Genomic DNA, 22,942 nt, shown 5'->3' on the forward strand with positions numbered 1-22,942 from the left:
TTCCTCACTTGGTTTCCTTGTGATAGCAGCAGAACTTTGCTGTATCCGGGCTGGAATCTAAGCACTTTTGTGTCGCGCTCGGAGATGTACGGGTCGCCCCTTAGCCAATCCATAGCGCATCATCATCAGCACATTTCCCCGCCTGTTGGCAGTACAGAAGGGGTATTTATGGTCGTATTTTTATAGAATAGCGAGGCATTCTTTGAACGTCCCCTGAGGAAGTAAAGCATCATCACATTCCAGAAACGGCCTGATCTGTAGATCGATCAGGAGTGCCTTGCCATTGCCGGAGTTTTCCAAGTTCCCCAACAAATCGTAAGACGTTGGAGCTCCACAGCCGTGCATATCATATCGCATCTGCGATCTGCCCTTTCCCTCCCCCGATTCTTATTCGGCCACGTTACTGTGTTATGGTTGGTGCAATATTCTCATAGGTGGAATCGTATGCTGTCGTGCATTGGCGAGTTCCATTGCATGTCGGACGCCACGCCACTGCTCATAAGCACAGTCGGTGAGAGTATGGAGTGATGATTACGAACCCCTCTTCGGTTTCAGTAGCCATCGGGAAAGTATGACTTGCTAGAGGCGCTGCTCACGTACAAGACACAAAGTCCTAGGAGAATTTAGCTGTATGCCTTGATAAAGTATGCTATTCCTCATACGACACTTACAATCGTGGTAACTGAGGTGTGTCGGAAGAAGAAAGAAGGCTTACAGCACCAGTCCACAAAGTGTACAAACACACTCCTGCACGAACTATCCACAGGACAACCACAACATGCCGAAAAACTACATCGAGCAGATCATGCCGTTCAAGTACCTTTCGTCTACTGGAGATCTAGATAACAAGCTGAAGGAGGTGCTAGGTCATAGCAAATTTCATATCAGGGTACTACAAACCTCATCTCCTGCTACCACCCTTGGGCTTTATATGCTAGCCTTCACAGCGAGCTATCGGCTAATCAAATATTGGTGCCTAGATTAGTTCAGAGCACATCTTAATCTAGCACATCTTAATCTCAACGCCCAAGGGCTTATCAAAGGTATGAAACTTGGCTTTGGCGATGGGGCTACTTATTAAATAATAACCGAGTTTGACTTTCTTTCTTGGTTTCTAGAGCCAACTGGACGATTTTGCAGAACGTTTGCGGAACCATTATTAAGCATAACCCGATGAAGCAAGCGTTAACACAGTGAGAGGTGGCAGGGAAGTATAAGGGGGGACTTACGATGGTATTCGAGTATATATAATAACACAGGAAATAGTATATCATCGTTTAATAATATATAACTAACTATATATGAGAGAGATTAGTCACACTGCGGGTTTTCCATTATTTAGGAGAAATTCAATATTTTAGAGAAAATTCTCGCACGGAGGGTAGATATCCTGGTAGGCCTTCTTGTCTTCTTCGACAGGTAGTCTCCATCTAAAGCCTGATTCTTCAACATTTCGCTGAGCTTCGCCAACACTTCATCACACTGCTTGCGGTCTTTTGGTTTCACAAAGTAACATGCTGTTTTCTATGTAATCCAATAGATCGTACAGATAATCCGTACATTGTTCTAAACCCTGAAGATATCGAATCCACTGAGGAGAAAGAAGTCAGTTTGGTGGGATCGAAAAAGCCACATATGTAAATAAAAGAGATGAATGCTTACGTATATGGCAGAGGACTTGATGGCAGGGGGTCCCAAGGAACCGCGAGACCTTTTTGTTGACTTCCAGAAGTATTCGGTTTCAAAGCGGACTGGATAAACCTTCTCACGCAGCCGATTCTCCAGAAATTCCTCGAGCCCCTTGGAGCCAAGAAGGAGCCAGGTCACCATGTCCAGATAAAGACACCCAAGACACCAAATGTCATACCGGGGGCTCAGTCTGTTGTCAGAGCGCTCTGCTTCCGCTTCCGGGCCTCGGTATGCCAGACCACAGGGCCTTATTGATGCCGGACGGTCTGTCGATCTTGACATAGTGGAGTGGAATACCGTCAAGCCAAAGTCGGATAATTTGAGAACCCCTTCGTTCTTCCTTTCGGACAGGAAAACCAGCACATTGTCGCGTTTGATGTCGCCATGTCTACCAAAAACTTTGTCGTCATCTTCTTGGTCTTCACCCAGAGCGGCTTCGATGCTCTTATGATTAGACTTCACGTGATGGACTCGAAAAAGACCATCAACGAGACCATGAGCTTGTTGGGCTACCCATTCAGTGTCCACGTAGGCCGGTGTTGGGTGGCTCTTCTCCCATAAATCTTTAAGTGTACCGCCGTAAGCCCATGGAAAAAGCAGGTAGTAAGATCCTTTGTGCTGAAAGGAGGTGAGTAGCTCGATAAGATGCTGGTGTTGACCTGACTTCCTGAAACTGTCTCGCTCTCTGCGGAGTATACTGGACTCTTTCGATTTCAGTTCTTTCAGAGCAAAGTATGTGCTGCCCCCCCTGCCGGGGTGTCAGATACAGTGAACCAAGTAGTTACGGGGTTAGGATGGGATAACGAACACTTGCCTCTTTTTTGGGGAAACTGTGATGCGAGTCATGGATTTTTACCTTGTACACAGAGGACTGACCACCTTCAGCAAAATGACTGTATTGGTTCCAGGGAAGGGTTATTCCGTCGTCAAGAGACCCAAGACTCAGAGGTTGCAAGAAAGGTGTCAGGGTACACCACTGGTAGTTCTCGAAATCATTCACTGCTTTTGTTTTCCAGCTTTTGAAAAAGTCGAAGGAGCCGCTGTAGTTGCGAGGAATGAGTTCATTCCTTCCATCTCGTCTAAAGGGCAGATGGGAGTCGCTGATTCCCTCTTTTTGGAAGACTGAAATTGAGCTTGGCTGGTCTATTAAACTCAAGACGGCGAACAGTTTCGTGCCTCGACGAGAACAAGCACTGTCAAGCTTGTCAGGGCAAATGAAATTTACAAGCTCATCCAGCTCGGTGGGACTGAGGTCCAACTCGAGAGACAACTCACGACGGACCGAGTCCGCGTTAATGATTTCTTCTTGGGCATCGAGGGGAAGGAACTTCTTGGCTGAATCTCTGCAGTCAGGTAACGTTCGCGCCCATAGCTTATCATGGATAGGCTCGTTCCTTCCCGGAGAGGAATTGAGACTGGCATCATAGCCCTCACGTGATGCTATAACAGGGGCATCTGTCATGGCCGTGGATGGCTCACTTGTAGTTGCTGACGATGCCTCAGGCAATGAGTCGAGTGACTGGTTTTGCATTATGACCAGTGGTCATAAGGCAACGGTGAATCGAAGTCGGGAAAATGGGAGGCAAGTGAGAGATCAATCACCGTTGGCTCAGATACATGGAACAGGGCAATTGGGCGGATACTCTTTCAAATACACATGGCATATACCTGTTACGGAGGGATCCATTTGGCCCTACAGCACGACTGATGTGGGAGAGAGGATTTTATTGGTTCGCTTTCTCGCTTACACTGCTTGTCTGCAGAGACAGACTTATCTTTCGCACACTTTTCGGATTTGGGGCCTTTCCAAGGCCGCATCTGCAAAGACAACCAGCCACTTATAGAGAGGAAGCTGCAATGGCCAGAGCCGAGGCCCGCCCCCTCACAGATGCCCAATGACACAGCACAGAGCATGCAGGAAGGGCCAGGCTGTACGGTGAGTGAGAAGTGGCAGTGCAGTCCTCGCTGCTTACCTACATGTGCTTTGCCTACTTTAATCGACGATGAGTTCAGAAAATTATCCAAGCCTACGAGCATCTCATGAAACACAATCCAAGAGAAGTCAAACAACCGGAGTCATCGCTGCCGAAAAGGTTGATGACGGTGAATAGAGCCAGCTCACAAAGATGGGTGGCAGGTATGAGTTGGAGAAAAAAAAAGGCTTCTGCATTTAACCAAGGCCGTATGACTGTATGACCCTACAACGTGCTACCGTCAGACAGCCTGTCCTTAGACTGGGCCAATCGGAGAACGAAAGGAATTGTGATTGCCTGCGTTTGCGTATGAATTGTGTCAAAATAATCACGGGGATGGGCGATAGTGGTGGGCCTCCTGCATGACGGGCCTCCCGCATAAAATATGCAACAATCATCAAGTCGTGATTGGTTGGCAAACATGGTTGGCAAACACCACAGCGTTGCATAGGTAAAGAGGGAGACCCGCCCCCCCCGGAGTGGTAGGCCTCATGCGTTTTCCGACAGTCTTCCCATTCATGACAGCCACGCTAAACAACTTGCTATATAACACTCTCAGCTAGGATTCATCTGTTCTAATTCATGCCAAAATTTCACTTAGATGCTAATGATGTCCCAATAGCGCACCTCGAGCGAGCCTCAAGCGAACCCAATAGCGAATTATGCTCAACTAAGAAACCGATGCTGCACCCGACGCTGTGGCACTGGCCACTGCGCTTCCATCTACCTTGGGTAGACCCGAAGAAACATTCCTTCGACGTGCCGGGTGAGAAAGTGAACCTGGTCGAAATGGACAAGATATTGAAAAGGGAGCTTGGAAGGGGGGGGCTTATAGGGTCATTGTCAGTCTGCCCCTTTCCATTACATGCAGAAGCAAAACCTAACTTTCAACTGCCAACGCGAAGGTTCTACACGAACGATGCACCGTGTATACGTCGCGACCGCTTGACCAGCACGTCATCAACACCATGTGTTATTGAGCCAGAGGCTGGATTCGAGCCAACAGAGAGTCGTGGAGTTTGCCTTCGCCCCTTCCGACAGACCATACAGAACATGAACGGTTGGTTGCATGGAGAGAAGGACATGATAAGGCTGACGCGTTAGGGAAATCAGTAGGCAAACACTGTGGATGTATATCATCCGGTTGTATGCGGTAAGAGCTAGTTCAGGACATGTTTAGTGACTCGAGATAGATGATCAATAGAGGGCCTCATCAAGCAATCACTGCCGTTTCTCTGTCCAGTTTGGCAGGGAGATAATATGTACTACGATGATATAAAGGCAGCTGTTATCTCATATTCGTTCATCATGATTCATTCTATATACAAAATTTAAATGCGGAACGCTTAGCACTATAGTAGGAATAATACCCATACAGGCAGCAGATGCGCAACAGAGTCATAATCAAGTTCTTGATGGTAAGGGGTGCGCGTACACACTAGACCGCAGAGGGTGGGTGGCGTGCGCCAGGGCCGGCAAAGGAGATGGTCTTGGTCTTCATCCGGCGTCGCGCGCCCTCCAGGTCGTCCGTATCGGTGCCGTCGCCCTCCTTGAGCGAGGCGCTCGTCGTCGTCGACATGACCCGCCGCTGCATGCCGGGGCTCTGCAGCCCCTGCTGCTCGAGCCACTTCTTGCGCGCCGACGCCGCCGCCGCCGCGCCCTCGCCGACGATGGAGCTGTTGGTCGTGTTGCCGCCGCCGCTGCACTTGAAGACGCTCATGAAGTCCTGCATGAAGGTGGTCTCGAGCTCGCGCGGTCGCCCGTCCGAGGTCCAGTACCGCTCGTTGCTGAGCTCGATGCTCAGGTGGCGCCGGAAGAAGCGGTCCTGGTTCACCCACCAGGCGCGCCAGAGGACGACGATGAAGAAGGTCAGCGGGATCGTGAAGCACCAGTACACCCAGAAGAGCGGCATGATGACGACGTGTGGCATGTCTAGCCTGGTCGCGTCCTCGCTCAGGCCCGCGTCGCCCTTGGTGTTGTACTCCCAGTTGAAGAAGGATGTGCCGAACAGCGTGCCCATGTACTCGCCCGGCAGGAAAATGGCCGTGATGACGGCGAGCGCCTTCATCGACGAGCTGTCGCGCGTCGAGGCCACGGCCATCCGCGCGTTGAGGTTGTTGTCCTCTTGCGCCATCTTGGAGTAGATCTAAAACAACACAACCAAATGGTGAGTAAACAAAACAGCTAGAAAAGGTATGACATGGACACGCCAGTGGGAAATGACGAGAGCAAGAGTAGTAGGTAGTGCACTTACGATATCAATCTGGGCTCGGCAACGTAGTTCCGACATCCTGCGATCCGTCTCCAACGCCGTGCACAGTCTCCAGGTAGACTCCAAGTATTGTCGTATTTCATGCCACTGATGTGATAACTCATCCTCGTCCTCATCCTCGTCTCCCCCTTTTCCGTGCGCTCTGCCACTGCCGCTGCCAGAAGCGCGGCGCCTAAGAAGCTTTATTTGCGCATCCAGCTCGTCGCCGACCGTGACTAGAAGCTTCACCGCCCTCTCCATCCACCTCAGCGTGTCCAGCAGCTTGATAGCGCCCTTCAGGACGTCGTGGGCCTCCTTCATCAGGTGGATGGTCTGCGGCGGGACGTAGTCGTCGCCGTACAGCGCGGGGTTCCGCTGCTGGTAGCTGCTGCTGCCGTTGCCGTAGCCTGGGTCGTGGCTGCGCTTCGTGACCTTCTCCTCGACGAAGGTGGAGAAGCGCCGCAGCGGGCTGAAGGGGATGCTGTCGCTCTTGTTGCCCGAGCTGCTCCCGCGCCGCGGGGGCTTCGGGAAGCGCCGCCGGCTGCGGGGCTTGGCGCTGCCCGTCAGGTCGTCGACCTTGGCCTCGAGGTCCAGCACCTCGTCGTTGTTGGCCACGACCTCCTCCTCGGTCCGCAGGAACTGCACCTGCAGCAGCACGATGGGCAGCACGAGCGGGTGCGCCCAGAGCGAGCGCGACGCCTCGAGCCGCTTCTCGTACTCGTCCAGGGCGTCGTCGTCGTGCCAGCGCGTGTCGAACGAACGCCGGATCAGCGCCGTCGTCGTCCGCGTCTTGAGCTTGTACGACATGGACAGGAAGTCGTAAGGAGGTTGCGGGTTGGCCGAGAAACTGAAGACAATGTCTGTTCAAGCGAGGACCGAACCGCGTTAGTACCAGACGGGGGATCAGCGTGACGTCTTGGTTTAGTAGCTTACATAGAGTCTCTTTGCGTGCATCCCAGAAACTAGACTCGCTAGTAACGCGGCCTATCGTAGGGAGAGTCGATGCGTGTAGTTCGAGAGAGTTGTAGTCCTCTGGCGTAAGAAACAACCCATCTTGATGAGAGTTGGAGTCGTGGGTGACCGGAAGAGGTCTCCGATCTACGATGCTATTGTTTGGTCACCGTTAGCTTTTCGTCGTGTATGACTCTACCATAGTACTTGGTCCGGCAAGCCTACAGGACTTGAGGATGGCCAGCCAGCCGATGATGACTAGACTGGTTGCCTACACGTTGAGATACTAGGCTGAGTGAGTGCCTCTCGTTTCAAGGGCGTACCCGAAAAAGAAAGAGAGACAGGAAGACTTACAGTTGACGCACTCTGCCCAGTAATCGAGGCTTTCCAGGAGGCGTCTCAACAAACTCGCCCTGTGCAACATTACAATGTCAGTCCGCACCCACCAGCACCAAATTGTCAAGAGTAGACGCACCTCATCATCCAAGCCGTATCCGTCGCGAATCGAACCCCGAAACATGCGCAGGGCTTCGTCGTCGTCGGCCATGATGCTCGGCGACCGAAAGGGGCCGTCGATGTCCTTGGCGGGTGGCGTGTACACGGCATACTCGTGGTAGGAAGCGTGGGTATCCCCGTCCGTCAGCAGCACCTTGGTCGCCAGGTCGCGCAGCTCGAAGTTGAACAGGTTCAGGTCCGACATGCGGGACCTCCGGCCGCCCCGGAGCCCGCCTGCGTCCCCACTCCGACCCGACTTGGTGGACGTGGCAGCGGTGGTGTCGGCCACGGGCATCAGACTCCCGCGTCGGGTGTGGTAGTTGCGGGACCCTCCGCCTCCGCTGTGGCCACCCGACGTTGCGCGGCGATCCAGCGACGGTCGCGCCGGCAGCGGGGTCTCATTGTTGTTGCTCAGGTTGGCGTCGAGCTCGTCTAGGTTGTATTCCATGATCGCCAGCCCTACGGGATGCCGTCGTATCCGGGAAGGGGGCCCCTTTACCTAACGACTACTCTAGTACCAAACACACAGACAGGCAAACGCTCTTCACTTCGAGAGCAAAACCCGCTTCGTTGGCTACCCTAAGGGTGCTTGTTCCCGCAACACAGAGCTAAGACGCGGAGAATGGAAGCCAAGCATCAAGAAAGCAGGAAATAAGAGGAAGCAGCAGCCAAGCAATTAACTAGAGAGCAAAGGCAACACAAACACAACTTTAAGCTTCCCTCGGCCCGATAGATCGCAAAAGAAATATGGGAAAAAGAGGCCAGAATAAAACGGACAGGAAGCACCGAGGCGGAGAAAAACAATCAGGTCAAGGGTAAGATGCAGAAACGAGCTGCTGACCGACAAGGCCGCCATCATCCCCCCTGCATCGCTAACCCCCAGCCACCAACTGCAGGCAGCATATCAATCCTTACTCCAGAGCCCGCACTACTGGCTGGCTGCTGGTGAGAGCCTGGGCGCTTCACGTCATTAGGTCCGAAGGATCGTAGTTACGATCGCTTGTCGCCCGCCAATTCTTACGCCAAGGAGGACTCGCTTTCCCCCATTTCGAACCACGAACGGGGTCGTTCCGGGCTGGGGGTGGTTCGTGGGCCAAAAGCCAGCACAGCAACGCCCCAAGGCTGGCCGGGCAGCGGCGCCGCCCATCTCGTGTGGATCAACATCCCCACTTGGACTTGGCGGTATGAGCTGGGAGAGGTGTAGCTTGCAGGGTTATACTAGGATGCTAGAGGTCGAAGCGAACCATCAGCTGATCGTGTTGTGCAGTTTATACTGGCAACTTTACTGGAGTAACGACGAACTTGTCGGTGAAAGAACAATGGCTACAAGTGAAGTGATATTCAAAAATTGAAGAATAGTTGAACGGAGGTATACAACGCGGACAGCAGCTTCGTTCGTCGCCCAACAGACAGTGGTATCTAACGTGTTCAAAAACAAATAAGCCAACAGACCCTCCCCAGAAACTCCAATGCAGTCCGTGTCTACGTGGGAACCCAAGTCGTGTCGTCGGTCATAATCATGTCTCCCTTCTACACGCACCTAGTCTCACATATCAACACCCCGGGTATCGTCCTTCATCATGTCGTCGCTGCCGAGCTCCTTCTCGAGCTCATCCGCGACGAATCCCTCGTAATCTTCCAGGTTCTTCTGGATGTGCACCTTGAATTTGATGATGTCATTCAGCATCTTCTCAATCTCGGTATGTAGCTCTTCGCGCAGAGAGTTTGCGCGCAGAGTGAGCTGCTCGTATCTACGCAAATGTCAGTATATAGTTCCAGGTATTTGAGGAACGATGCAAGCTGAGGAGACGTACTCGATGTTGGTGTTCATTTCACGTTGTTCCATGAGTTGAACGGACTCGGTGAGCTGCGCACGCATCTTGGCCAGTTCCTTCTCCATCTTTTCGATCTGGGCATCACTGGCCAGCTTCTGCGTGGTTGTAACCTCTTTGGTCCTCTCGTACTCCTCCTCCGCAGCGCGGACACGGTGCTCAAGAGCCTCAACCTCAGACCGCTTGTCTTCGATGGCTTCTTTAATGCCATCCAATAAGTCGTGGTCCTTCATCATGGCGTCCATGGCAGCGCTGCGGCGTTCGCTGATATCTTTCCGCAAGGCCATGAAGGCGTTCTTAACACTGCCTCTCAAGTCCAAGTTTAAGATATGGGCCGGTTGGTATCCAGTTACCGGGTCGGCTAGTAGTCGTTCCGAAGTTTCTGGCATGGCTCCTTTATATGAGCCGCTGTTCATCATGGAGCCCGTAAAGTTGGACTCGTTTACGGTGACGGCCAACTCAAATTGTTCGCCGTTGGCATTCACAGCCGTACTAGGAATCAAACCGATCTGGTAGGCGAGGGTGTTGTACTTGTCCACAAGACGCTCGAGCTCATCAAGTCGGCGACTAGCGTCCACTTCTTTCTCCGCCACCTTTTTCTTAACGTCTTCCAGTCTCAGGGCGGCCGATTCGATGCCCTTCTGCAGTCTTTCGCGCTCCGAGGTCATGCGGTCGATATCCTGCATGCTGATTCCTTGGTCATCGACTTCTCTCTGCAGTCCTCGCCGCTCGTCTTCGGCCTCCTTGAGCTCCTGCTCTAGCTTGTCGTACTCCTCTTGCAAAACAGTAATACGACTCTCGTACTTGTCTGAGCGTTGCATGGCGAGCGCGTTGTACTCTTCGAACTTGGTCTTGTCTTCCTCCATAATCTTGAAGTGGTCATCCAGCACTCGTGGGTCTGGAGTTGCCTTCTCCATATCTTCTATTTCCTGCAAAAGTCGGGCATTCTCGGCTTCTAGCATGTCAAGCTCGGACCGATACTTCGAGTTTGATCGTTCAAATGCCTCGGCCATTCCCTGCACATGCGGGGCCAGTGCTCTTTCTGCATCCTCGTCGCCCGCGTCGTCGTCCATGGCAAGCCAGTCACGGTACGCGCTGCTAAGAAAGTCAAAGATGATGCGATCGCCACTGACATCGACTCCAGCCTCTGCGCAGGCGTCATCATAGCGGTAGCAAGAGTAGCCCTCCAGCATCTGGGCTAACTGCATCATCCAGTGCAATAGCCCCAGGAAGGTACTCCAGTTCTGACCGCCTACGGCAGCGATCTGGGATTTGGTAATACTCCTCTCGAAAGGATATCGCAGTTGCTTCAAGATAGGAGGCACCTCCTGATCGATATTCTTCTGGAATCGATAAGCGGGGTCGATACGGTGATACAACCATTGGAAGAGGTAGTTGAAATCTTTCTGTGTCGGCGACTTCATGATATTCTGAGAGAGATTGTGCTTCATCTCCATCTCAAAGTTGTTTTGCACCAGGTAATCTAGCAACTCCTGGCCGATGCGCGCCTGGAACGATCTGTCTTTTAATGGCCGAGGATCTCTTGGCACTCCGGCGGCTTGCGGTGCTTGCTGAAAGAAGCTCTGGTGGCTCATAGGGCCATTGTTGGAAGGGTGCGGTCGGTACACGCTACTACGGCGCGCATCGCCTTCGGAGTTGCGGCCGGGTAGGCTCCCGGACGCGTAACTCTTGAAGGCCGAGGGAGGGTGCGCGAGAGACTGGCGCTTGACCGAAGACAAGCCCATCTCCGGAAGATTGGTGCCTGAGGATGAGCGACCGAACATGGGCTGCGTAGGGCGACTCATGGCCAGGGAGTGCCTAGACCCCGACATGGAGCGCACATGGTTGCTTCCGCTGTTCGAATTCGATCGTTTCATGGCTGATGCTAGTTGTGGAATGGCAGAGTTGGGGTTGTTGATGCTGCCTAGAGTCTGATGATAAGAGTATTAGCCGGCGTGTTGTTATTTGCGGCAAGCAATCAAAAGGGAAAAAACAGCAGACTTACTTCACGTGGTCTTCGTACGCTCCAAAGGCCTGTATCCTGCGACATGTTGCAGGGGGAACTGTGATGGGTGTGTGGTTTCCCCCCAAAAGGCCAAATCGTAAATGTTACGACAAAATTGGGTAGAGTAACGGTTCAAATCGGCCACAAAGGGGTTGTGCGACTAGACAGTTGTATTCCAAACAACCGAAGCATCACCAATTGTTGATGCAGCCAACAACTGTCGCGAGTCGCAAAATAGATTTCTGCCCAAGAAAGAGGCCATGCATTGATTGATTGATAGGATCAGTGTTGACTACGCTGGTCTGAAGTAAACAAAACCCCATCGCAGAAGCTGATTGGCTGGAAATTATGGAGGTTACAAAACGCTTACTTTAGCCTGCCCCACCAAACCCTGCAGTTTGGAGGAACCATCCTTTCTCTTCTGGGTGGGTGTCAAGTGCAATGAACCTACATGGCTTCAACCTTCATCATGAGCTTTATATTCACCTCTCCTCCCCTATCTTGACTTCAATTCTGATGAAAGGGGGGACTTGAAATCTAGCTTCTCTCTTGTATTTCTATATATAACTCCAACTTCCAAGTCGCATAATCTCTATTCGAGAATGGATCTAATGCACACCAACTCAGTCCATCATGGTGCCAAAGAAGCTTGTTATATTCACCGGAGCACCAGAAAGGACTTCCCTTGAGCAGGATGGTCAGCGACTACTGAACGGGTTCTTGGAGCCTCACACGAAGTTTATCCGAGGACGGAAAACTTCACAGCAGCCTCTGGCCGCATCGAAGAACGACCACGATGTGGACACAGCTGCTTGGAGGTCAATCCCGCTACATAGAGCCCAGCTACACAGAGCCCAGCTGCATACCGGGTTCTCTCAAGTCCACGAGTTAAGCCAAAACTATGTTGGCGATGACGATTTCTTCTCGTCAGTATCGGCTTCCGCCAGCTTTCAGGGAACGGGCGACGAGACTAGTGGATTAAGTCAATCGTTGCTGAACGATTTCTACGATCACTCTCTTGCCGCGCACGAGGATGTACGGTCCTCTCAGCTGCCCTCCGAACACTCCGTGACGGCATCACAGTCTTTCGTCACCACCCTAAGCTATGAAGACTCGTTCGGCGACGAAACGTCGTCTCAGGCAGATCGTACCCTTGGGCTAGGAGCGGCGCGGCTAAGCAATCTGTCTGGACTGCCGAACGCATTACACCTAAAAGCCATCCAACCCCAGACGATGAGCGTCAACCTCATCGTAGGCATCATCTCTATAGCAGAGCCGCGTACTGTCACGACCAAGTGGGGCACAAGCAAGACACTTATTGAGCTCTTGGTCGGAGATGAAACGAAAGCTGGCTTCAGCGTCACGTTCTGGCTGGCAGCCAATGGAGATACAGAAAGCGAAACCGATGCGACTCTACGGGATCTGCGGCGACGAGACGTCGTACTGCTCCGCAACGTCGCGTTGAGCGAGTTCAAAACCAAGGTGCATGGCCATAGTCTTCGGAAGGGTCTCACCAAAATCCAGCTTCTGTACCGCCAAAGGCTCGACGAAGAGGACGAGGGGGGTTTCTATAGTATCAGAGATCTCTCGTCGAAGAGCGCAACCCATCCCCAGCTGTTAAAGACAGCCAGGGTGCGTCAATGGGTGTTTGACTTCGTTGCGCAGCCTGTCTATACTGGAGAAGGCAATAATAAGCAGGGCCTTAGGCGATGGGAGCTGCCCCCTGACGATACACAATAAATAGGGGTGGTCAAACTGGCGGCAAATGCTGGCTCGAAGGAGAAGTAGAATACGATTGAAGTGCTCAATTTTGAAGCTTGCGGCACCATGATATGTGGTGTGAATGGTCGACGGAAGTCAGGGGCGCCAATGCGCCATGTTTTTGGAAGTTGATCTAAAAGAAAACTGTGTCAGTCGAATAAGGTTTGGTTAATGGTATCCCATGGCATTCGTTCATGGGTGAAATATCCCCAATTTGAACAATTTGAGAATAGGTAATGTCCAAATTGGCCATGACAGAACCTCTATGATACGTATGATCACTTTTGCCACGCGAAATGCGGTATTACTCATTTTACTGGTAGATCATGGGCTGATCAACAGTTGCAACCCAGTCGGATGGATCCTTATCTGATGGTGAATCTTGATCCCTGTCGGTTGCGTTTCCAGCCAATTGGTTTCGTCCTCCCGCTCTGATTGGGGGGCCTGATTGGGCCCGCTATGTTGCTAGGAGTAAAGTGACCGCGGGGCAGGCAAAAAAAGTGAAAAGTGAATGGCCTAGCATCGGAGCCCCTCCAAAATTTCATCCATCCAGTCACCCCGCGATCCCACATGAATTCACGCGCAATTGGGTTGGGACTTCACTTCCCCCTATTAAACCATCCTCACCATCAGCAACCTCTTACTTACTCAACCCCGTAGAGACCGTGTCAATCTACCTGCTCCGTTACCTCGGGTTGACTTCCGTCGTCTACTCCCGCAACAATGACCGGCTACGATACGTACAAGACCCCTTTGGACTCTCGCTATTCCAGTAAGTCATTCATGCAGTGTACTGCTGGTCTTGCGGTTCGCGAATTGTGGGATTCGTTGCACTGGCTATTTCGCCCCTATTGAATTGCGTCCAACAAAATGGCTAACGTCATGCTCTAGGCGATGAGATGAAGCAGCTGTTCAGCCAGCGCTCCCGTCATTCGACCTGGCGCAAGCTCTGGCTGTATCTGGCCGAGGGCGAGAAGTACGTGCTCTGGGATGCTGCTTATCGCCTTCGAAGACACTGTTATCTGAGTATTGGCCCAATAGAAGGCTGACCCTCGCTTTAGAGAACTCGGTATCGACACCATCACTGATGCGGCAATCTCCCAGATGAAGCAGCATCTCATCGTCTCTAACGATGATTTTGGGGTCGCTGCTGTCGAGGAGAAGCGCCGCAAGCATGATGTTATGGCCCATGTTCATGCCTTTGGTCAGGTAAACATCCTGATTCTATACGGGTTCAATTGCTAACATGAGTCGTAGGTCGCACCCGCTGCTGCTGGTATTATCCATTATGGAGCCACCTCCTGCTATGTCACCGACAACGTAAGGACTCTTGCCCCCCAAATATTGGCTAGGCGTGCGGGGCAGTACTGACTATCATGTTACAGGCTGAGCTCATGCTCATGAAGAAAGCCATGGAGCTCATCATTCCCAAGGTTGCCAAGGTCATCTATAACTTGCGGTCGTTCGCCCTCGAGTGGAAGGATGAGCCTACTCTTGGCTACACTGTATGTTCCGGCTTGAGATGAAGAACATTCGGCTGGCATAACCGACTGGTTCGCGTGGAATCCACTAACGTCAAGGAATTCGCAGCACTACCAACCAGCACAAATGATTACCGTCGGAAAGAGAGCCTGCCAATGGATCCAGATGCTTATGATGGGTCAGTATGCTTTATTCTTGACTGAACTTTGGAAATGGCCATCCGTTTTCATGGCTTTCGGGATACAGGGACACCGACTAATACGCTTGATATAGATCTGGAAAACATCGAGCGAGTATACCAAGACTTGAAGTTCAGAGGTGCCCAAGGCACCACTGGTACACATGCGTGAGTTTTTACCCCGGTATCCAGTGTAAAAAGCACTCCAAACGCTTCGGGGCACGTCTAACGCATCATGCTTAGTTCGTTCTTGGAGATTTTCAACAACGATGCCGGTAAAGTGGATCGTCTGAACGAAATCCTCTGTCAAAAGGCTGGATTCCCCAGCTGCTACGACATCTCTTACCAGACCTACCCACGAAAGGTTGATCTTAACATTGCGAACGCTGTTGCTGGTCTCGGTGGTAAGTCCCTACATCATCATGTCCGCCGCTTACATGGCAATGAATCCCATTGCCGGGCCACTGTTTCGCCGGTAACTGAATTGTGCTTGCAGCAACTTGTATGCAAATCACTGGTGATATCCGCCATCTCGCCAACATGAAGGAGCTTGAAGAGCCCTTTTCCAAGGTAGGATATAGATACATTCTATGTCCATTTTCTCATTCCGATGCAGTGACTTACACTTAACAGGATCAAATCGGAAGCTCTGCTATGGCTTACAAGCGAAATCCCATGTTGTAAGTTCTCACAGTCGGACCGTGCCGCACTATAATTATGTTTTAGAAAACATGGCTAACGACATGCTTCGCCTTAGGTCTGAACGAATTGCTAGTCTTGGACGCAAGCTCGCTTCGCTCCCGATCAATTTCATGAACACCATGAGCGTTCAGTGGATGGAGCGAAGTCTCGACGATAGTGCGATCCGTCGTAGTGATATCCCGGAGCTGTTCCTCCTTGCAGATGCGTAAGACCCCTGAGTCACGCGATTAGTTACCTAGAAGGACTGTTACTAACGTTGAGCAGGTGCATGATCGGCATGGATGCTCTTTCCAACGGCCTAGTTGTCTACCCGAAGAGAATCCACGCGCACAATATGTCCGAGCTCCCCTTCATGATTACGGGTAAGTGATTCTAGAGTTACTTCCCAAATCCTTGCTCCCTCGCCCCTATCCCTCCCCTTTTTGTTTTCCCCCTTTCGAGAAGGGGTTAATTCACGGATACTTGTACTGGTATCCATCCGCCTTTCGACCATAACATGAATGCGTGAAGGTTATATTCTGATATGTAATACTAACGCCTTGCCAGAGAACATCATCATGAAGATTTGTGCCCAAGGTGGCAGCCGCCAGGATGCGCATGAAGAGATTCGAGTCCTCTCTCACCAGGCCTCTGCTGTGGTGAAGCACGAAGGTGGAGAAAATGACCTGGTTGAGCGAATCAAGAACACCGAGTACTTCAAGCCGGTGTGGGATGACATCGACAACATGATGGATCCCAAGCTGTACGTCGGACGCGCCCCCGAGATCGTGCAGCGATACGTAGGTCAGGGTGGCCCGGTCGAGGTGAAGCTCGCCCCTTACATGCAGAAGATCCTGGGCACCGCAACTGTACAGCTAAATGTCTAATCCCTCAATGAGGAGATCTGGACAGCTAAATTGTTCTTGCATTGCCTGGCGTTTAGGGGGGTTCGGTATAGTTGTGGTTGCGTGTATTTGATGGGACCAAACCAAAAAGCATGTAGATACAGTCAGTGGCATGTATAAGGCCGTCAATTTTAGAAGAGCCCGGTGTACTAGCTTGCTGTAGAGCTGCTTATGATAGCAGAAGCATATATATTAATTGTGCAAGTATATGTAGGTATATCTATAGCTTCCAGAGACATGCAGATATGTTTCTGATATATCTGATGAAGTTGGTAACGTGAAGGGATCCATTCACACCCCCCACTGACAGATTTATTATTAGCGCATTTCACCGTCGCAGCCAACGCTTGTGGCAGAGCCCAAGTCCCAGAACGGATCACCTGTGCTAATCCCTGCCTAAACCTACTGGTTAGGTCTGGTTCCACACAGTCTCGACGTCACAAGGCAAGGGATCGTTACCGACTCTCCTCCAAATCCACACTTGCTTGGCACTTTACTTAGTTCACTACTCAGCCTCTCCCCCCACATTGGTCAGTAGGTAGAAATCACACAACCTCTCCGTAGCAATGACGGCCTAAACGTGGCATTGGAAAGGAAGACCCGCCTGCCGTCGGCATTACTCGATAGGAAATCAAATGTATCCAATAACCTCTTTCACTTGTCATGATCGATCGTGCCAGCTGTTATATCATTTCGATTAATCAATCAACCGACAGCGCGTCGTGATCCCCGCGAATCCGGAATACCTCGAAACATTGCAATCATCCCCTAAGCGCCCAACTAGCGACCCAAGGCCTGGCTGAACTTCCAACACTTCCAAAGCGAATTCGCCGTTGTATGACTTGATAAATTGGATGGCCAAGATAGGCTATGATGAGGTAGCAGCCATGGAAGGATTGAAAGAAGGAGACTCTGGTGGAGTAGGCATAACGGACAGCGGAAGAATGGAGAGATCGCCCTTGTCCAAGACCAGAAGCCTATCCGATGGAGGAGGCACACAGCTATCCCCCTCACCGCTCATCATCGAAGCTGCGCGACGGACTTCGAAGGACGACAGTTCGTTGAGAGACTCAGGCTCCTTTTTCGCAGGAGCGACCAATGTCGCTCCGGTCACTCCCCGAAGGCCAGAGTTCCCCATGCGCGGTCTTTCAATACAGCTTCCACCCCGCGACGCGTCTCCCATCCCGACCCCCGCCTCGATCAAGCCAAGTCCTTTGTCCCCGAAACTCGACCATTCCCAGATCTATGTGTCGCCGACAAACATCCTTCCTCGACGGTCGCGAGGCCTAGACTTTTCGAGGGCAGCCACGAGCCTGCACCACTCGACACTTGCCGAGCAGTCCTCGCCTGACTCATCCCCCACCATTGGCGGCGGCAACGGCAGGGCCATGAACATACCCGGGCGCAAAATCGGCGACTACGGATTCGAGCAATCGAATTCCCTGTGGTCCATGATGGGTAATCAAGAACGCATGAACATCTCGAGCTCGGTCGGCAGCGGCAATGTGGTAGCTTCGGATAGCTCTTCCAGCTCCGACAACGACGATTTAATGGACGACGATATGGAAGACGCCTTCGTGGGCACTCCTCAAGCTGCAAAAAGCGGAGCCGTAATGAGCGACCAGACTCCGCAAGGTTTTGGCATGAGTCCTGGTGTACCACGGCTTGCAAGCAATTCACCCGCTGCGAATAGCCTGGCTAGCTTCCGAACGCGTCCACGGAAACAATCAAAGAAAAAGTCAAAAGGTTTGTTGGGGTTGGGTTTTAAGTCTGCCAACACCGCGAACCTGGGGAAATCGCCTCCCAATAACATGGTGAAGGATATGAAGGATATTCCCACTACTGCTCATTCACGGAGGGAAAGCATCAGCTGGGCTGCTAATCAGCTACACATATCAGGTGCTGATGCGGAGGATAGGGCAATGGACTCGGTAGAAGGTGGCCAAAGAGGCGTGATCAGACGGACAGTTACTCGGCGAGGCAATCTTTTTGTAAGACACCATCGCTGCCTGCCTCGTTTTTGTCATATCCAGAGGATACCCACTCACATCGCGCACAGCCGAAAACGAAAGGTTTCGCCCGTATTCGAGCTGCGCTTGCCGAGGAAAATCAGCCCGTCGATTGTGAAACTCGGCGCGAAGCCGAAGTTATTCGCCAAGTTCGTGAAAGTGACATGGATCTCGAACCGCGGATACCTTCCGGCCCCCCTCCACCGCTGGACATCGCCGCCGCGCAGAATTCTCCCAACTTGCAAGCCGAAAACCTCGACGACGTTGCTGAAGACGAGATGATGATGGGTGAGTCCGGCCTGTCAAGCAGCTTCAAACAACAGGCTATGAAGAATTCTAAGGGAAAGCTCTTCTGGAATACATTTTCTGAGACAGGCAGTGTCGCAGGCAATAGAGTTACCCCTCCACCACCCGCATTCCTTCCACGTGGCTCGTGGTCTGGAATCAGCGAGGATATTAATATGGACTCGCCTTCTCTTTCGGCCGGATCTGGTGCAGCGAGTTTATTCGGCCCTGGCCCTGCTCTGGCGATGATCGGTACCGGTAGCGACAGTAACCGATCTGAAACCCCGCAGCCCCCTCCTTCGGCAGGCGGTTCGCAAGCAGGCGCTCGGATACCTCCCACGGCAGAAGAGATTACGCGGCGAATCAACAACAAGAGGCGAAGAGATGATGATCTGGATTCCATCAGCTTCAAGCGACGAGCGGTGAGTCCTGGCATGAGTGTGCATAATTCGCCCGTGATGCAGAGTCCTTTGCAACGCGACAACATGCCTTGGGGCTCCCGCCCCGGGAGCAATGGGGGAGAGAAAGCATCAGGTACGCCTAGCGATACTGGAAGCTCCGGGGGTAACAACGGGAGCGCAGGACCAGGCAGGCCTATTGCCGGCAGCAAAGGACGGGTTGGTTTCCAGGGGATGACGGATACTCATGACGGCCTGATGCGGATGAGTATCGAGTAGGGGCTGGCCAGGAGAGCGTCGTTTCGTTGCTTGCAAGCGTTTTCAGCGTTGATATTGGACTTTTCTTTGTAGGCGCCTTGGGGATGATTCGAGCGCTTCCCTACATCTTACAGGGCATGTCTAAAGCCTGAACACCTGTTCCTAAATCCCCATGGCAGGCTGCGATCACATAGATTACCCATTATATGTAATCATGGAATGAACAATTCCAGTCCTCCTCACTTTTGGCTTGTACTATAAAATCTTCATACACATAGAGCGTGGTCAATGGATCAAATTTGATGCATCTGCTGGTTTTGAAGTTGGCGTATCCGGGACCGACTTTCGGGACCGATATTAGTTCAGCCAAGGTTTGGCGCCTGACGAGGCGACAACCGAGCTCCATCGCGGCGTCGCCTAGACCGCGATCTCCGACCTGACTTCACAACATCTGTCCCAGCCCTTTCCTTACATGCTCCTCCTCTTTATTCAGTCACGGTTCTCTCCTCTTACTGGACTAATCTAATACTTGAAGTAGTGGAAAAGACAGATATTACATAGCACTAAACACGACATCAACAACCATGCCTCTCCGCGGACCCGTCCCCGTCAACCACTGCACCCGCGCCAACGCGGAGCGCGTGGTCGTGGGCCCGACCACCATCTACATCTACGAGGACGGCTCGCGCACCGACTCGCGCATCGGGTGCCTGGTGCTCGAGCTGCCCGCCGGCGCCTCGGGCCCGCCCATGCACTGGCACCGCTTCCACGACGAGTGCTTCTTCGTGACCAAGGGGTCTGTGACCTTCGTCACTCCCGACGGCGACGTCGTCTGCGGCACCGGGGAGATGGTTACAGTGCCGCCGCGCGCCGTGAGTTTTGCCGAACTACCCCCTCCTCCTTTCTGTGGCGGGGAACTAAGACTGAAACATCACTCACTGTCTATCTGTCTTGTCAGGTGCATACTTTCAAGAACGCCAGTGATACTGAAGACGCTGAGTTCTTCATGACTGCCACTCCCGGTAGGTCTAACTATCCCCGTCAATCCCAGTCATATCTCAAGGCCTATTCTATTGATATTGCTGACGCCGTCTTCTCTTACCAATAAACAGGCTATTATATGGACTGTAAGTTCTAGGGTGTTTTATTTAACTCCTCCTTACCCATCCCCCCACTCCTACTCGTGTTGTCTGAGCCCAAGGATTTGTTTACTGAGTAAAATATCAACTCAAGATTTCCGCACGATGAGCAAGGTGACGACCGCAGGGAAGAAGCTGACCCTGGATCAAACCCAACATATCATGGAGCTCTTTGGGACGTTCCCGCCCGATGTGGAGTCGGAGCTGTAAGATGCGGTGGAGATCCCGCATTCTTGCTGCTTGGGGATAATCAGCCCCAGACTGGCTGGGGCAACCTTAGGTTGGAATGTGGAGTTGCTAGCAGGAAGTCTGGGGATAATCCACAGCGCTGAAAAATGGGTGACCATGTCAGAAACTTTGGGCACGTGTTCAGATTAGCCAAGCCTTTCGGCAAACACATGCATGATCCTACGAGTGCGTGGTAGTTGGGGCCCTCGATACTAGTTGATAGTCTATCTGCCTTTGAATCTCTATTATACACACTGAAGGAGGTTTCATGAAGTTGATATATGCTGTCTCCTCGAACATTTCATAGCTTGGCCCTGGAAGCGAGGCTTAGTTTAGACTTCAGGGTCTCCTCCGCCTCCTTCTCAATGCGTTTGACCAGCATGTCGCAAGTCGGGATGTCGTGAATTAAGCCAATGACTTGACCAGCTGTCCAAACCTGTATTCACTGTTGTGTTAGTGGGGTTTTTTTCAAAGTGATTGGAAACTCGAGTTTGTGAAAAACCTACGCCGTATTCGGGATCGCCATTAACGAAGACCTCGCGACCGCGCTTGCCGCTCATGAGCGGCGCCATGGGCTCGAACGTGGTACCGTCGGCGGCCGCCTCGACCTTGATGGCCTCCTCCGTCACCTTGTTGCGGTACAGACGCGTCGTGTTGGTCCACTTGCGCATGACCAGGGACGTGTCCGTCTCCTGGGCCTTGCAGATGGTCTCTTTGATGTTCTGGTGGATGGGCGACTCGGCGGTGCACATGAAACGCGTGCCCATGTTGATGCCTTCGGCGCCCAGACACAATGCTGCGGCCAGTCCTTGCCCGTCGGCGAAACCGCCCGAGGCGATGAAGGGCACCTTGAGCGACTGCCGGGCGCGGCTCAGCAGGATGAAGTTGGTGATGTCGGATTCACCCACGTGACTAAAGCGATGGTCAGCATATATATACATTTGATCATAGGTAATAAGCAAATACGTACCCAGCGCACTCAAACCCATCTATCGACAGGAAATCAACGCCAAGCTTAATGGCGCTCTGAGCATGTCGGATTGTGGTGCACTTGTGCAGGATGATGACACCGGCGGCCTTGAGCTTCTTGATGACAGGCCCGGGGCTGTTGCCCGCGGTCTCGACGATGTTGATGCCCTCGTCGATGACGACCTGGGCGTAGGCGCCGTAGTCGGGCGGGTTGAGGGCGGGCAGCAGGGTGATGTTGACGCCGAAGGGGTGGTCCTTCTTGGTCATGGCCCGGCACCGCCGGATCTCCTTGCGCAGGTCCTCGGGCGTCGGCTGCGTCAGCGCCGTCAGGATCCCCAGGCCGCCCGCGTTGGACACGGCCGACGCCAGCTCCGCGATGCCCACGTGCTGCATGCCGCCCTGCACGACAGGGATCTTGATGCCCAGGCGGCGCGTCAGCTCCGTGTCGAAAGGCATGTTTGATGACGAGGGTTGGTGCTCGTTTTGTTGCTGGTGTCAGATGCTAAACTGAGGCCGGGCGACTGCGGCGAGAGTGGGGGCCCCGAAATAGTATAGGGAAGCGACTCGAAGAAAAATAGATGGAATGTGTAAATGCTGAACAGTAATTCTATATAGTAGTGGAAGGGAGCAGGTTTTATTGATCTAAGAAGCGTTTCTATAAGTTGTTATGAGATGGAGTCGCATCTGTCGCATTCTTTAAGGAGGGTGTTCACCTGACCTCATGAGAAGGAAGCGGAGGTACCCCACAATTCGGCTTCTTGCCAAACCCCTGAAACTCGGCGTCGGTGAATAGTGGCTTGAGCTGTGTTTCTGCATATTTCTTACTTACCGAGCCACACCCAACTTCCATGAGGAGCGTCTTCCTTTGCTCGACAAGAATCTACACGTTTGCAGGCCCTGGGGCATCCAATTTTTTTTTGATTGTCTTCTTTTTCTTATTTTCCCGATGTTGCTGAGCTTGAACCGGATCACTAAGCAGGCATACCCCCGTCAATTTCAGATGCCAAAAAGCACTGCACGAAAGAAAGGAACAGCGGGTATCACCAGCAGCCAAAAAAAAAGGGCTGACTCGTACGGGGAGCTCCTCGTTTTCCGTTGTCATGCCTGCCCGTGCCACCATCTGTCGTGCGACGCCTCTTCTAAGGTCCAACAGATAACATGTAAACCACCTGCTGGTTCTACATGGCACCACTTTCTGGCTCATCCCCCTACACTACACGTCAGCTTCGCCTAATAGTAGACTTCAACTCGACGGTCCGGGAGGACTTCGCGGCCAGGCCGTCTGGCGAAATCCCGCCCGAGCTTGCCACACTATCTATGGAGGACGGTTGATCCGACGTGCCCCGTGGGATGGACGGGAAGGGCCTTTTTTTCTCTTGCTTGTGAAGCTCGGCCATCTGGAAAAAAACAAACCAAATCGATGGCGTCTGCAGGATCCCTTCCGTCTTCCGTG

General features: G+C 52.3%; 8 protein-coding genes across 8 annotated transcripts; 4 read left to right on the forward strand and 4 right to left on the reverse strand.

Moving 5' to 3' along the window:
- Positions 1–1,477: 1,477 nt before the first annotated feature.
- On the reverse strand, positions 1,478–3,220 carry PG994_014770 (uncharacterized protein; the record flags this gene model as incomplete). The annotated part of the gene is made up of 3 exons (XM_066866179.1): positions 1,478–1,591; positions 1,663–2,437; positions 2,475–3,220. The coding sequence occupies 3 exons, from the start codon at positions 3,218–3,220 to the stop codon at positions 1,478–1,480; spliced, it is 1,635 nt and encodes a 544-aa protein (XP_066707855.1).
- Positions 3,221–5,100: 1,880 nt separating this feature from the next.
- Positions 5,101–7,807, reverse strand: PG994_014771 (uncharacterized protein; the record flags this gene model as incomplete). Its single annotated transcript, XM_066866180.1, has 5 exons — positions 5,101–5,808; positions 5,917–6,773; positions 6,847–7,019; positions 7,219–7,277; positions 7,340–7,807. 5 exons carry the CDS (start codon positions 7,805–7,807, stop codon positions 5,101–5,103), a joined length of 2,265 nt encoding a protein of 754 aa, XP_066707856.1.
- A 1,098-nt stretch (positions 7,808–8,905) lies between these two features.
- PG994_014772 (HEC/Ndc80p family protein) lies at positions 8,906–11,241 on the reverse strand (the record flags this gene model as incomplete). Its single annotated transcript, XM_066866181.1, has 3 exons — positions 8,906–9,110; positions 9,174–11,122; positions 11,197–11,241. The coding sequence occupies 3 exons, from the start codon at positions 11,239–11,241 to the stop codon at positions 8,906–8,908; spliced, it is 2,199 nt and encodes a 732-aa protein (XP_066707857.1).
- Positions 11,242–11,829: 588 nt separating this feature from the next.
- Positions 11,830–12,936, forward strand: PG994_014773 (uncharacterized protein; the record flags this gene model as incomplete). The annotated part of the gene is made up of 1 exon (XM_066866182.1): positions 11,830–12,936. One exon carries the CDS (start codon positions 11,830–11,832, stop codon positions 12,934–12,936), a length of 1,107 nt encoding a protein of 368 aa, XP_066707858.1.
- A 744-nt stretch (positions 12,937–13,680) lies between these two features.
- PG994_014774 (Adenylosuccinate lyase) lies at positions 13,681–16,185 on the forward strand (the record flags this gene model as incomplete). The annotated part of the gene is made up of 13 exons (XM_066866183.1): positions 13,681–13,729; positions 13,849–13,933; positions 14,019–14,166; positions 14,215–14,277; positions 14,343–14,462; positions 14,548–14,617; positions 14,713–14,785; positions 14,861–15,021; positions 15,114–15,187; positions 15,251–15,297; positions 15,375–15,524; positions 15,584–15,681; positions 15,830–16,185. The coding sequence occupies 13 exons, from the start codon at positions 13,681–13,683 to the stop codon at positions 16,183–16,185; spliced, it is 1,494 nt and encodes a 497-aa protein (XP_066707859.1).
- Positions 16,186–17,090: 905 nt separating this feature from the next.
- PG994_014775 (uncharacterized protein) lies at positions 17,091–19,174 on the forward strand (the record flags this gene model as incomplete). Its single annotated transcript, XM_066866184.1, has 2 exons — positions 17,091–18,194; positions 18,263–19,174. The coding sequence occupies 2 exons, from the start codon at positions 17,091–17,093 to the stop codon at positions 19,172–19,174; spliced, it is 2,016 nt and encodes a 671-aa protein (XP_066707860.1).
- Positions 19,175–19,737: 563 nt separating this feature from the next.
- PG994_014776 (uncharacterized protein) lies at positions 19,738–20,502 on the forward strand (the record flags this gene model as incomplete). The annotated part of the gene is made up of 3 exons (XM_066866185.1): positions 19,738–20,025; positions 20,112–20,179; positions 20,355–20,502. 3 exons carry the CDS (start codon positions 19,738–19,740, stop codon positions 20,500–20,502), a joined length of 504 nt encoding a protein of 167 aa, XP_066707861.1.
- A 319-nt stretch (positions 20,503–20,821) lies between these two features.
- PG994_014777 (Nitronate monooxygenase) lies at positions 20,822–21,945 on the reverse strand (the record flags this gene model as incomplete). Its single annotated transcript, XM_066866186.1, has 3 exons — positions 20,822–20,956; positions 21,027–21,432; positions 21,491–21,945. The coding sequence occupies 3 exons, from the start codon at positions 21,943–21,945 to the stop codon at positions 20,822–20,824; spliced, it is 996 nt and encodes a 331-aa protein (XP_066707862.1).
- Positions 21,946–22,942: the final 997 nt, after the last annotated feature.

Source organism: Apiospora phragmitis (assembly GCF_038363925.1).
Source record: "Apiospora phragmitis strain CBS 135458 chromosome Unknown utg000014l:1.0-1827420.0:1.0-1829600.0, whole genome shotgun sequence".
Lineage (NCBI taxonomy): Eukaryota > Fungi > Ascomycota > Sordariomycetes > Amphisphaeriales > Apiosporaceae > Apiospora > Apiospora phragmitis.